The sequence below is a fragment of the Xenopus laevis genome, chromosome 1L (genome assembly GCF_017654675.1).
Source record: "Xenopus laevis strain J_2021 chromosome 1L, Xenopus_laevis_v10.1, whole genome shotgun sequence".
NCBI lineage: Eukaryota > Metazoa > Chordata > Amphibia > Anura > Pipidae > Xenopus > Xenopus laevis.
This window is the reverse complement of record NC_054371.1, coordinates 149572802-149584103: the sequence shown is the minus strand read 5'-3', so window position 1 is coordinate 149584103 and position 11302 is coordinate 149572802. Positions and strand designations below refer to the sequence as shown.

The following is an 11302-nucleotide window of genomic DNA, read 5'->3' as shown; positions in this document are numbered from 1 at the left end:
GTATGAATTTTTCAGACTTGACTCCCTAACTGCTACATTTTTTCAGGTTATAGCCCAAAAACCCCACATTTTTCACACTATACCCAGCTCAGACCACAATATCTACAAACTGGGAAAGGGAGATCTGCAATTGACTTATCCATGACCTCGACAGGTTTGAGATGCCGGGTTTTCAGATTCAGCTTTTTGCTAGTGATGGGCGAATTTATTCGCCAGGCGCGAATTCGCGGCAAATTTGCGCGATTCGCCGCCAGCAAATAAATTTGCGAAACGCCCGCGAAAATTTGCGGAAAAAATTCGCCGGCATCAAAAAAAATTTCCGGAAAAACGGGCGTCAAAAACGTTTCGCAAATTTTTCGCCGTTTTGCGAATTTCGCTAATTTTTCGGCGAAGCGAAACGGCGCAAATTCGACCATCACTACTTTTTGCAGCATCAGGGATGTAATAAATCTTGAGAAATTTGATCTTTTTTCCACTAAAGAGTTTTTGCACCAAAAAGCCCGACCAGAAAACATCAAGGTTTAGTAAATAACCCCATAAATCCCCGTTTTGTTTTTATGCTTGTGCTTCTTACTTGCTTCCTATAGCAGATGGTTTTGGCAAGCGGTTCTTGTCTTCAAATACCAGTGTTTATCATAGACAAAGTGTGGTCAAAGTTATAGGCCTTAGGCTAATGTCACATAGGGCTAATATGCATGCCGGGAATCAGCCCCTAAATTGGAACCAGCTCCTTACCTTGGCTGCACCTGGATCCATTACTTTGGGCCAGTTGCACTAATGGATTTTGAATTCTGAAGCTGAAATTCGCCAAATGTACCTGAACCTGGGTTGATAAAAAGAATTTCTTCCTGTATAATTTATACAGGGAAAATCTAACTAAAATCTGACCCCTCCTAGGGGTAACTGTGTATGTGCAAAAATGCTTTTTATTATGATTTATTATTATTGATGAGTGAATTTGCCCTGTTTTGCTTCACCAAAAAAATTGACAAACTGCTGAAAAATTAGCAAAACACAAAAAATTCACAAATCGCATTAAAGTCTATAGGTATCTTTTTTGTCATGGCAACTTTTTTAGTAACGATAGTAGAAGAGACTGTTTTCTCACTCCAAGTCAATGGGTGTTTTTTTTTTCACTTCAAATGCACTGTCAATGGGCTTTTTTCCTCATTCCAAATGCATTAAAATCAATGTGTGTTTTTTATAACGTTTTTTTCTAGCTCCAAATGCACTGAAGTGGAAGGGCACTGAATTTTTTTTTTTTTACGACAAAATCCGCCGATGGTGAAATGCGGTATTTTTTGAATTGATGCATGGTGAAAAAATGTAGCTCATCAGTATTTATTATAGTTATTTTATATCTTATCAATCCCTCCATGCTAGACACAATTCCCCCAGGCTTTTTGATAAGATGTTGACCTCCACCTGTCTAAATATTTTAATTTCTATGGGAGGTTTATTTGTGGCAAATAAAAACAAAACACTGAAATGATCCTTGACATTACTAATTATGTCACAGTCGTTCCAGCTTTCCAAGTAATGGAGTTCATTAAAATGTTACTTTGTTAACGACATTTTTGGGCCCAACAGGTACAATATTTTCTAGTGCAGAAATTTGGGCATATGAATATAAATGTAAATGACCAATCTTGCAGCTTTCAAGGGTTAATGTTTTCCAGTACAGTTCCCAGCATCCAACAGATTGATAGTTTTAGAAAAGTCACAGTTTGCCCTACTCTGATTTGCAGGGAATTTGCAACAAAACAGACCATACTCTTGAAAATTGTTTTATTTGGTACACTTTTAAACTTTACATAAAGGTAACTAGATTTAAAGAGCACTTAATTAAGTATAACATTAATATTTATGAATTATTATAACAATTACATGATCTTATCTTCTCAGTACCATATGGCTTAAAAATAAAGATGTTTTTCATATATATATACCTGTTTTGAATTAGAAAACACACACACACACACACACACACACACACACACACACACACACACACACACACACACACACACACACACACACACACACACACACACACACACACACACACACCCCCCCCCCCCAAATGTCAAATTCAAATACAGGTATGGAATCTATTATCCCGATTGATTGGGATCTGGTGCTTTTGGGATGAGGGGTCTTTCTGTAATTTGGAGTGCCATAGCTTAAAGATACTAAAAAAAATCCAATAGGACTGTGTTGCCACCATCATGGATTAGTTAGTTACCATCAAGTATAAGGAACTGTTGTTTTATAACAGGGAAAAGGAAATCATTAAAAAAAAGAAGAATTAATTGCTTAAATAGGACTCTATGGTATTCCTGTATTTGTAGCATTCTGGATACTGGGTTTCTGGATAATAGAGCCCATTCCTGCACACACTAACACACCAACACACACATGCACACTTGATATGTTCTCTGGACACACCCTGGAAAAGTTCTTGGTTGTGAAAATAAGTCTGTTCCTTCTTCTTCAAATCAGTGAGAACTATCATAATAATAACTCCGGAGTTTCAGTTCAACTACAGCAAAAGAAGGTCGTTCATCCGTGCTGGGAAAAAGAGAAAACAAAGAAGATACATGTGAACAATAAACAAGTAAATATTTTATTCATTGTATAACCAAATGTGATAATGTGATGATATGCTATGTAATTGCATGACTTGTATTATTGAGTTCAATAAACCATGCCTGAATTAAAAAAAAATTGCTCAATATAGAGGTGTTCTACTAACTGCCCTCTGGCTGGTCTTGACATATGACATCACACCCAATACCCAATCAGTGAGGATGCTCAGAGCTGGAAAACTAAATTGCCACAAAATTTATAAACACCAGAAACAGTGGTAATAAAAGTAAAATACAGCTATTGCCACTTTTTCTTTACACTCCATCTCTCTCTGCATACATTTCCTTAAAATATATGTCGTTCTGGGTTATTTACTTTCAGTTCGCTATATTCCAGAGGCAACAAGCTGGGAATGGCAGAATAAGGGGCAGATTTACTATGGGTCGAATATCGAGGGTTAATTAACTCTCGATATTCGACTAGGAACTAAAATCGTTCGACTTCGAATATCGAAGTCGAACGATTTAGCGCAAATCCTGCGATCGAACGATTAAATCCTTCGAATCGAACGATTCGAAGGATTTTAATACAACGATCAAAGGAATATCCTTCGATCAAAAAATCACAGGCAAGCCTATGGGGACCTTCCCCATAGGCTAACATTGACTTCGGTAGCTTTTAGCTGCCAAAGTAGGGGGTCGAAGTTTTTCTTAAAGAGACAGTACTTCGACTATCGAATGGTCGAATAGTCGAACGATTTTTACTTTGAATCCTTCGATAGTCGTTGTCGAAGGTCGAAGTAGCCCATTCGATGGTCGAAGTAGCCCAAAAAACACTTCGAAATTCGAAGTTTTTTTAATTCGAATCCTTCACTCGAGCTTTGTAAATCTGCCCCTTAGTGTACCACTCTTCTTTCACTACTCATTTCCATTTTAAGTCTTCACTGTTATATATGTATTTCATTATTATTACTGCCACCCCATTGTCTTTTACAGTGCTCTAATGCTTACCCTTTAAAGGACCAGTAACACTGGTTTAATATAGTGTACTGTTGCCTTAGATTGGTACAAAATGAATTGCAGGCTTGCTTTAGAAACAATACTACAGTGTCTATAAATAATTTGCTGTGTAGCCATTGGGGTAGCTATATAAGTTGAATAGGGTAAAAAAGGCTCATGTTTACAGAGTAGATAACTGATAATGGCTCTTTTATGATCCAAAATGAGTGCAGAGAGCTACATGCCATTTAACCATGTTTTTAACCACAATGTAGCATTTGTTTTGCCCCAGAATTCCAGGCAAATGCTATCAAAATGATTTCAGCGCTTGATTCTTTAGATGCAAGTGTCCTGCGCTTTTAGATGCAGGCTGATTGAGAATCCATGTGTCAATAGGCACACTGTGCACGATTCACAAGAGGGGGCAGGACAGACAAAGCAGAGTCAAGCCCAACTACGTAGAAGTACAAGAATTGCGGTGGCAAACTTAAACAACTGCAACTTTGCACTCATAAATGAACCCTCTAAACTGAAGTGGTTTTAGCTCTTATATAGGAACAGAAACAAAGGTCAAATGCCCTTCATGGGTGTCTATGGTACTACAGGCTGAAAGTCTTTCATCCATAAAACAGGACAATTGTTGCTGAAACTTTGAATGCAAAAAAATAAATGGTCAGCCTTTGGGTCAAACAGATGTATGAGTGCCCATAAACACGGATTACCACATGGTATTGTTCTGTCTATTGCTATCACCCAGTGGCGGAACTTCCAGGGGTGCAGAGGGTGTCACACAAATCTGGGCACTCTGTAATCATCGAGTAAACTCCCCCTTTCTCTTCATTGCCCCAATACTGACCTATTGTTTATCTGTCCTTGCCTATTTCCCATTCTATTCTGTGATACCTGCTTCATACTTACCTATATGTCCAACATAATTTCATTAAATTGTACATTTCTGGTGGACAACGTCGAGGGGACTCCAAGCGTTTTCCTGATTCAATAAAAACTGTCACTTCATTACCTTTCATTCCCTGAAAGAATGTGGAATGCAATCAATAGGTTGGTTTTTATTTAATTTTGCTTTCCTCTTCACTTGCAAAAACTGCCACTTGATTCTTATGGTGGACCATCTATAAATATCTTCCTATCAGTCTAGAGTGTTTTTTTGCTTTTTTCTTTCCTAAAAACTGTACAACCAAATACTAGAGTTCTGCATTGGGTCGGGTACTCGAGGAATACCCGCATAGGGGTCGGATTTCAGGCAAAAAGTCCCGATTCCTTTGCTGTATGGGCAGTCCACAGTTAACCCAGTCCCCTGGGTTGGAAGGTTAGTTGGCCTATTATGGGTACATTTGGGTCAAATTTCGGGTTGCTGGTACGAGTTGGGTTTCAAAAAATGGACCCTCGCAGAACTCTACAAAATACTGCAGAACTATCTAGATGCATGGGAACACAATAGATATTTTAACAAAATAGTGTGAAATTGTGCCTTTACGACCTTTAAGAGCCAGCATGAGTTTTGAACTTTGTGATCCAATGTTTTGGGATTAGTGTCTAATATTATTGCCTAATAGTAGCAAACCCAATAGCTTCTATTCAATAATGGAAATAAAGAGCCTTTATGAAAAAGATGTATCTCTGAATTACCATTTAATATGTTGTCAAGCAAGAGCATAGTTTGCACAGGACTGGGTTATCAATTAATCTAAGGGAACTAGACAACCAGTAATTAAATATTTTCTACACTTCCCTGAAGGGGTGTATCATTCAATAGGCTGTACCTACATACTAATAACTTCAGGTATGATGAGCAGCACCTCCTAACAAACAATGATTATAAAACAAACGAAGAAGCAACTTACTGGATATGGCTTTAGACCGTAGGAATACCCCTCCCACATTAGAATTCCAAAGCTCCATACATCACTCTTGCTTGAGAATTTATGATAGTTTAAAGATTCAGGGGCATACCATTTCATAGGCCACTTTCCAGTAGTCTTTGCCTTTAAAGAAAAACAAAACATTAATAAGCACAAATGGAAATCTTAGTTTGACACATTTTGAAAGGCTGATTCCTATAGTGCTATGCGAAGATCTCATAATAATGGTGCTTCATTGAACCCTGATATGATAAATCAGTGGAGTTTAATTGAAAGGATCAGTAACATCAAAAAAATGTTAAAAAAATTTGTTTGTATACTAAAAAAAACCCGATACATATTAAACTTTAAAATCGCAAAGTCTTTATTTAGAAATAACAGTAATCAGTAAGTTATTTCTAAATAAAGACTTTGCCATTTTAAAGTTTAATATGTGTCACTGTTTTTTTTTTTGTTGGATACAAACTAATTTTTTTTAAATTTTTTTTTTTTAAATGTTAAAGTTTAATATGTGTTGGTGTGTTTTTTTTCGTAGTATACAAAAAAAAGTGAGTAATAGTAGCAATACGTATTTATCAGGTATTGTGTTTCACCCCATCAACCCCCATTTTCAACAGACCTCTCCAATTTTAACATTTCTTTCATGTATATGTATACAGGTATGGGATCCGTTATCCAGAAACCCATTATCCAGAAAGCTCCGACTTACAGAAAAGGCCATCTCCCATAGACTCCATTTTTCAAAATAATCCACATTTTTAAAAATGATTTCTGTTTTCCCTGTAATAATAAAACAGTACCTTGTACTTGATCCAATATCCAGATATAATTAATCCTTAATGGGAGCAAAACCAGCCTATTGGATTTATTTAGTATTTACATGATTTTCTAGTGGACTGAAGCTATGAATGTCCAAATTACAGAAAGATCCGTTATCTGGAAAACCCCATGTCCCAAGCATTCTGGATAACAGGTTCCATACCTGTATAACTAGGCATATATTAGATCTACTATAACAGTCATTATTTTTTCAAGCCTTACTTGGTAATAATTTTCATCAGTTCCAAGTGCTTTGGAAAGCCCGAAATCACTGATTTTGGCATAATGTTGTGTGACCAGCAAAACATTTCGTGCGGCCAGATCTCTGTGGACAAAATTTGTTTCTTCTAAATACTTCATTCCCATGGAGACCTGATGTACAAGCTCTGTTACATTATGTTCTGTAACATTTCTGTAATGGTAGAAAGATGTAATTGCAAATGTGTTGCACTTGATAACCACCTTATTAAAAAAATGTCAATAAACTAGCCAATGACATCATGAGTAAAATAAAACAGAAACATAATTTTTTTGGTATATGTAGGAAACGTACACATAAAAGTGGTCACAGATATGGTTGAAGATTACACACTGTAGGGCTCATTTACATCTGCAAGTGCAGTTGTGGTTGCTACAATTTTTGTGAATTTACATGCAGTAACGATTGTTCGCCTGAGTGAAAATTTGCATGTCGAAAGGGCGCTAAACTACACTAGCGACGGTCTCTATCGCTCTACGCCTGTTAGTAAATTGGCAATGTCCCTGCGGATTGGATTTCTGGCTAATTTTCACTAGCGACAGCCACTTCCCCCTTTAGTAAATCTGGCTAATAGTGTACTTCTTGTGCTTCTGTATAATTGCTCATGGCGCTGCTCAGTCTTTCCTGCCTTCTGTTCCAAAGAGAGAGCAGGGAAAACCTGGAGCTACCGCCACCTCCTGACCAGGCAATTGCTCCAGGGTTCCCTTTGTGCCCAGCATTAAAGGGGAACTAAAGTCTACAATAGAATAAAGCTAGAAATACTGTATTTTGTATACTACATATAAACATGAACTTACTGCACCAGAAGCCTAATAAAACAAATGATTTATGTTTTCAAAGTTTGCTGCAGGGGATCATCATCTTGTTACTTTGTTAAAAATCTTTGCAAGACCAAGAATATGCACATGCTCAGAGTGGTCAAGGCTTCAGTTGGGAGGTTAAGCTTAGGGATCATCATAAATTATCAAAACAGTAAAAGTCAAATAATATCTGCCATAGAAGCCGATACAGCAAAACTGATTAATAATCAGAATATTCAGACTGCACTGGGTCTACGGATACAAATCTCTACGCGGTCACCGGCTGCTCTACAGGGAAACAAACACAGTTGCTCGAGTTCTGGGAAATCCCTTCCCCCCTGCTGTTTGAAAGTATGATTGTTTCCCTGCAGAGCAGTTAGGGACCGTCTGAAATTTCCCATCTGCAGCTATCAGACCAAGTAAAACGAAGGGGCAATTTCACTGCATACAATCAGGTTTCTTATAAAAACGGTAGACATTTTTTATTTAAAGTATATCGGAGATAGATTTCTTTTTCATTAAAGAAAGTAAAAATGGGATTTTATTATTTTGACTTTACATCCCCTTTAATAGGCTCAGCACATTTGTGCCTAAAGAATTGTACTACACAGATGTCACTCACACCCTGAACACCGGAAACTATGCCAGAAGAACTTCTGCGGCATTTATCAGATTGGTAATAAAAATGTGTGTGCAGTTGTTAATTTTGGCTAGTTGCAATGGAATTGCATCAAGCATATTGACTCCTTGCGACTGCAATAATGCTGGAATTCTGGGTAAAACACTGCATTGTGTGAAAAAGGGTAACGGTAACAGGAGATAATTTATCTGTACAATTTGTTTGTGCTCTACCTTCAGCTCATACACCAGCAATGATACAGTATGTCCATCTTAGTGGATGATATATTTATGTGAAATGGTCCCTTTACCACAGAAAAATCAAGCCCTGCTCATTTGCTTACTTGTTTCTAGCCAAGAACTTATTTAGAGGCCCAAGTCCTGCCAGCTCCATGACAAGCATCCATGATGCCCCTTCACAGATTCCAAGCATTCTGACAATGTAGGGATTATTCAATAGCTGCATGACTCTGGCTTCTTTGAGGAGCTCGTCCTTCATTGACTCATCATTGCTGTCATTTTTAAGAATCTTAACAGCTACTGGTTTTTCAGATCTGTACAAAAGATGTATGTATTTATGATCCAAACCATTAGCAAACATAAATAAATCACTAATACCTGCAAATCTAACACTTACAAACCTATTTCACTATGATATTGCACATTGCAAGTTGCCTAATTGTTGTGGTTTTTAGTTTTGTTTCTGGCAGAGGCATCTATTTTATATAATAAATATAATATATAGGTTTGGAATTTTGGCAATGCAGACTATTAGCAAGCAATAAATAGGAGCTCTTCAATAGTTATTTGCTATCTGCACCATGACTAGGGGATGCAATAACAGAGCAATAATATACAATAATTTGTAAAAAAAAATAGCTGCTCTTTTCCTACACAAATTGAACATCTGGAATGGCATAAACAAACTGACTTACTTTGATGTCTTTAACATTCCTTTTTTAACATTGCCAAAGTTGCCAGATCCAAGTTCAGTTTCAAGCAAAGTAAGCTGTTCCGGAGCTATTTTGCCATCCATGGGTCTGAACTCATCTGGGTCTTCATATATTCCTCTATAGACATCAGTGTCCATAGGCATAGAATCCTTTGTGACTTCTGGAGGAATCAAAGTAATTAAAAGAAACAAAATTATATAGTACGAAAATATGTTGCTAATTCACTTCACTCCCACCAGTGAATAATTATATAATATTTCATTTGTGAGAAGTCCCCTGAGACTAATACAAAATGGGGCAAAGTTAAAGTGAAAGAAAGACCAGAGATTGTTGATTTCATATAATTCAACATCATATAATTCAACCTTTCAATGAAATCATGTCTCCTTTTAGACCCTGAGTCCTTTTAGAACTGTTTTAAATGTAATAAAAATAATGCAAAATGGGGCAAAGTTGAAGGGACGGAAAGACCTGAAATTGTTGATTTCCTCTGCGTGTTATATAATTTATCATTTCAATTAAATCTGGTAATTCGTCATGTTTCCTTTAAGATCCAGTGAAAGCGAAAAACCAGTGAGCAACTGAAAACTGTTTGAAATGTAATAAAAATACAGTTAAAATTGACTGCACAGTTATCCTAAAACTCTAGTGCACTGGGAATGAATGTAAATAAAGTGCCCCATGGTATCCCATACATAAAGGGGCAGATTTATTAAGGTACGAGTTGTTTTTCCCATGAAAATTCGAGTTTTCAAGTTGTATTTTTTGGTCAAAGCTCACATTTTCCATTAAAAAAAAAAACTTGAATATTCGAGATTTATTATACCCCAACCCTGGAAATAGCTTTAGTTCAAACAGACACCATCTAAAACCTGTCAAGATCATGTAGAAGTTACTGTCAGAGGTCCCTTGAACGATTTGAAGAGGTTAACAGCCTGCTTGATGTTAGAGGTTTTTTTTTTTGCCTGAAAACTCAAACATTCGGGTGATTTGATTTTTTTTTCGTCGAAAACTCGATCAATATGAGTTTTCGGGTTGTGGTACTCGAAACACGCAGAATCTGGTTTTTCACATTCAAGTTTTTTCTTAAATAAGATACCATTTGAGTTTCGAGTTCATTCGAGTTCACTGTACTTCATTCCATTCTGTATTTCCACTCCCTTATAGATCCATGGCAGGAATTTAATATGGACAAGATTGCATCGAGCCTTTCCTAAGGCCATACCACTTCTTTTTTTTTTTTTTTTAATGTATGCCTTAAAACAAAAAACTGCTAAGAAAATGCCTTAACCTGTAATTTTCTTTTTGTATGAACTTGAAAGATCTTGAGTGTTTAAAGTTCCAGCAAATAAAGCAGATAACTACTGTATGTTTTTAAGAGTCTTCTTCAGCAGGATTTGAATTTGGCCAAATTCAAGAGCTTGGTTGAACCGAATCCCAACCCTTTAAATCGTGTGATTTTTGGGCAGGTGGAAATGTAAGTCTCAAGTTTTTTCTGTACACTGCATGCATGGTTCTTCTTAACCCTTCTGTTCATATACAAATTGAGGTTTGTGATTAGTTGAGGATTCATCTGAATACTTTAGAAAAGATTCAGGATTCATCCAAATCCCATAATAGAGGATTTGTGCATACCTAGTATTTATAGGTATAAAGTAATACAATACAAATGAATACAATACGAGAATTTTTTCGAGCTGAAAGTCACTTACAGAGAGAGATGCCCACCCTCCTATTTAGGTTTCGTTAGAAATGGGCTGGTGCAGCTTGAAAGCTCACATTTTGTTGTAAATTTAATTGAAACTTACCTACATTTGGCCTACAAGAAAGAACCTTCATTGATGAAGAACTTCTGTTCCGTTTCATGGCTTCTGCAGAACTCTGCAGTGATGTTTAAATATATAAATAAAAGAAAAGTATGTTAACTATAACCATAGTGTTCTTAAAAAGTTAAGTCTAAAACTCAATTATCATTGCAAAGTAAAAATCTAGTTATTTTAATAACAGAAAAAAGATAATGCCATGTATAAAATGGAATTTAAAAGAGAATCTTTTTTAGCTTGCCTCCTTCTCTGTTGCACTCACAATTCGAAATCAGATTTTTACTCTAGATACATGTATTAAATGATCAGAGACCACTGAATTTTCATATGTAACATAAACAGACAGTCTGCAAGCTGGGGTATAATTTAACTTTCAAAATGCAAATTTGAGAAAATACATTCTCATATATACATATTGTTCATAAACTATTTTACTATAAATGATATAAAACTAGCCAGTTACTTGGTCCACTCATTGGGGTATATTTACTATAAAGTGCAAAATGTCAAATCTGCAGAACTTTCACCAACATCAACTCCATTGGGATACTTTGAAAATACTC

At 36.3% G+C, this 11302-nt stretch overlaps 1 protein-coding gene across 2 annotated transcripts in view; it reads right to left on the bottom strand.

Annotated features, from left to right (window-relative positions):
• Nucleotides 1–2067: 2067 nt before the first annotated feature.
• Nucleotides 2068–11302, bottom strand: part of syk.L (spleen tyrosine kinase L homeolog) — a 37090-nt gene continuing 27855 nt past the window's right edge. For both annotated transcript variants that reach the window (XM_041564746.1, XM_018246376.2), the window contains 7 exons: nucleotides 10725–10797; nucleotides 8899–9076; nucleotides 8308–8517; nucleotides 6509–6698; nucleotides 5450–5590; nucleotides 4506–4618; nucleotides 2068–2571 (listed from right to left, as the gene is read on the bottom strand). In XM_041564746.1, the coding sequence (XP_041420680.1) occupies nucleotides 2499–2571; nucleotides 4506–4618; nucleotides 5450–5590; nucleotides 6509–6698; nucleotides 8308–8517; nucleotides 8899–9076; nucleotides 10725–10797 (978 nt within the window). In that variant the 3' untranslated portion in view covers nucleotides 2068–2498. The remainder of the gene's footprint in view (nucleotides 2572–4505; nucleotides 4619–5449; nucleotides 5591–6508; nucleotides 6699–8307; nucleotides 8518–8898; nucleotides 9077–10724; nucleotides 10798–11302) is intronic.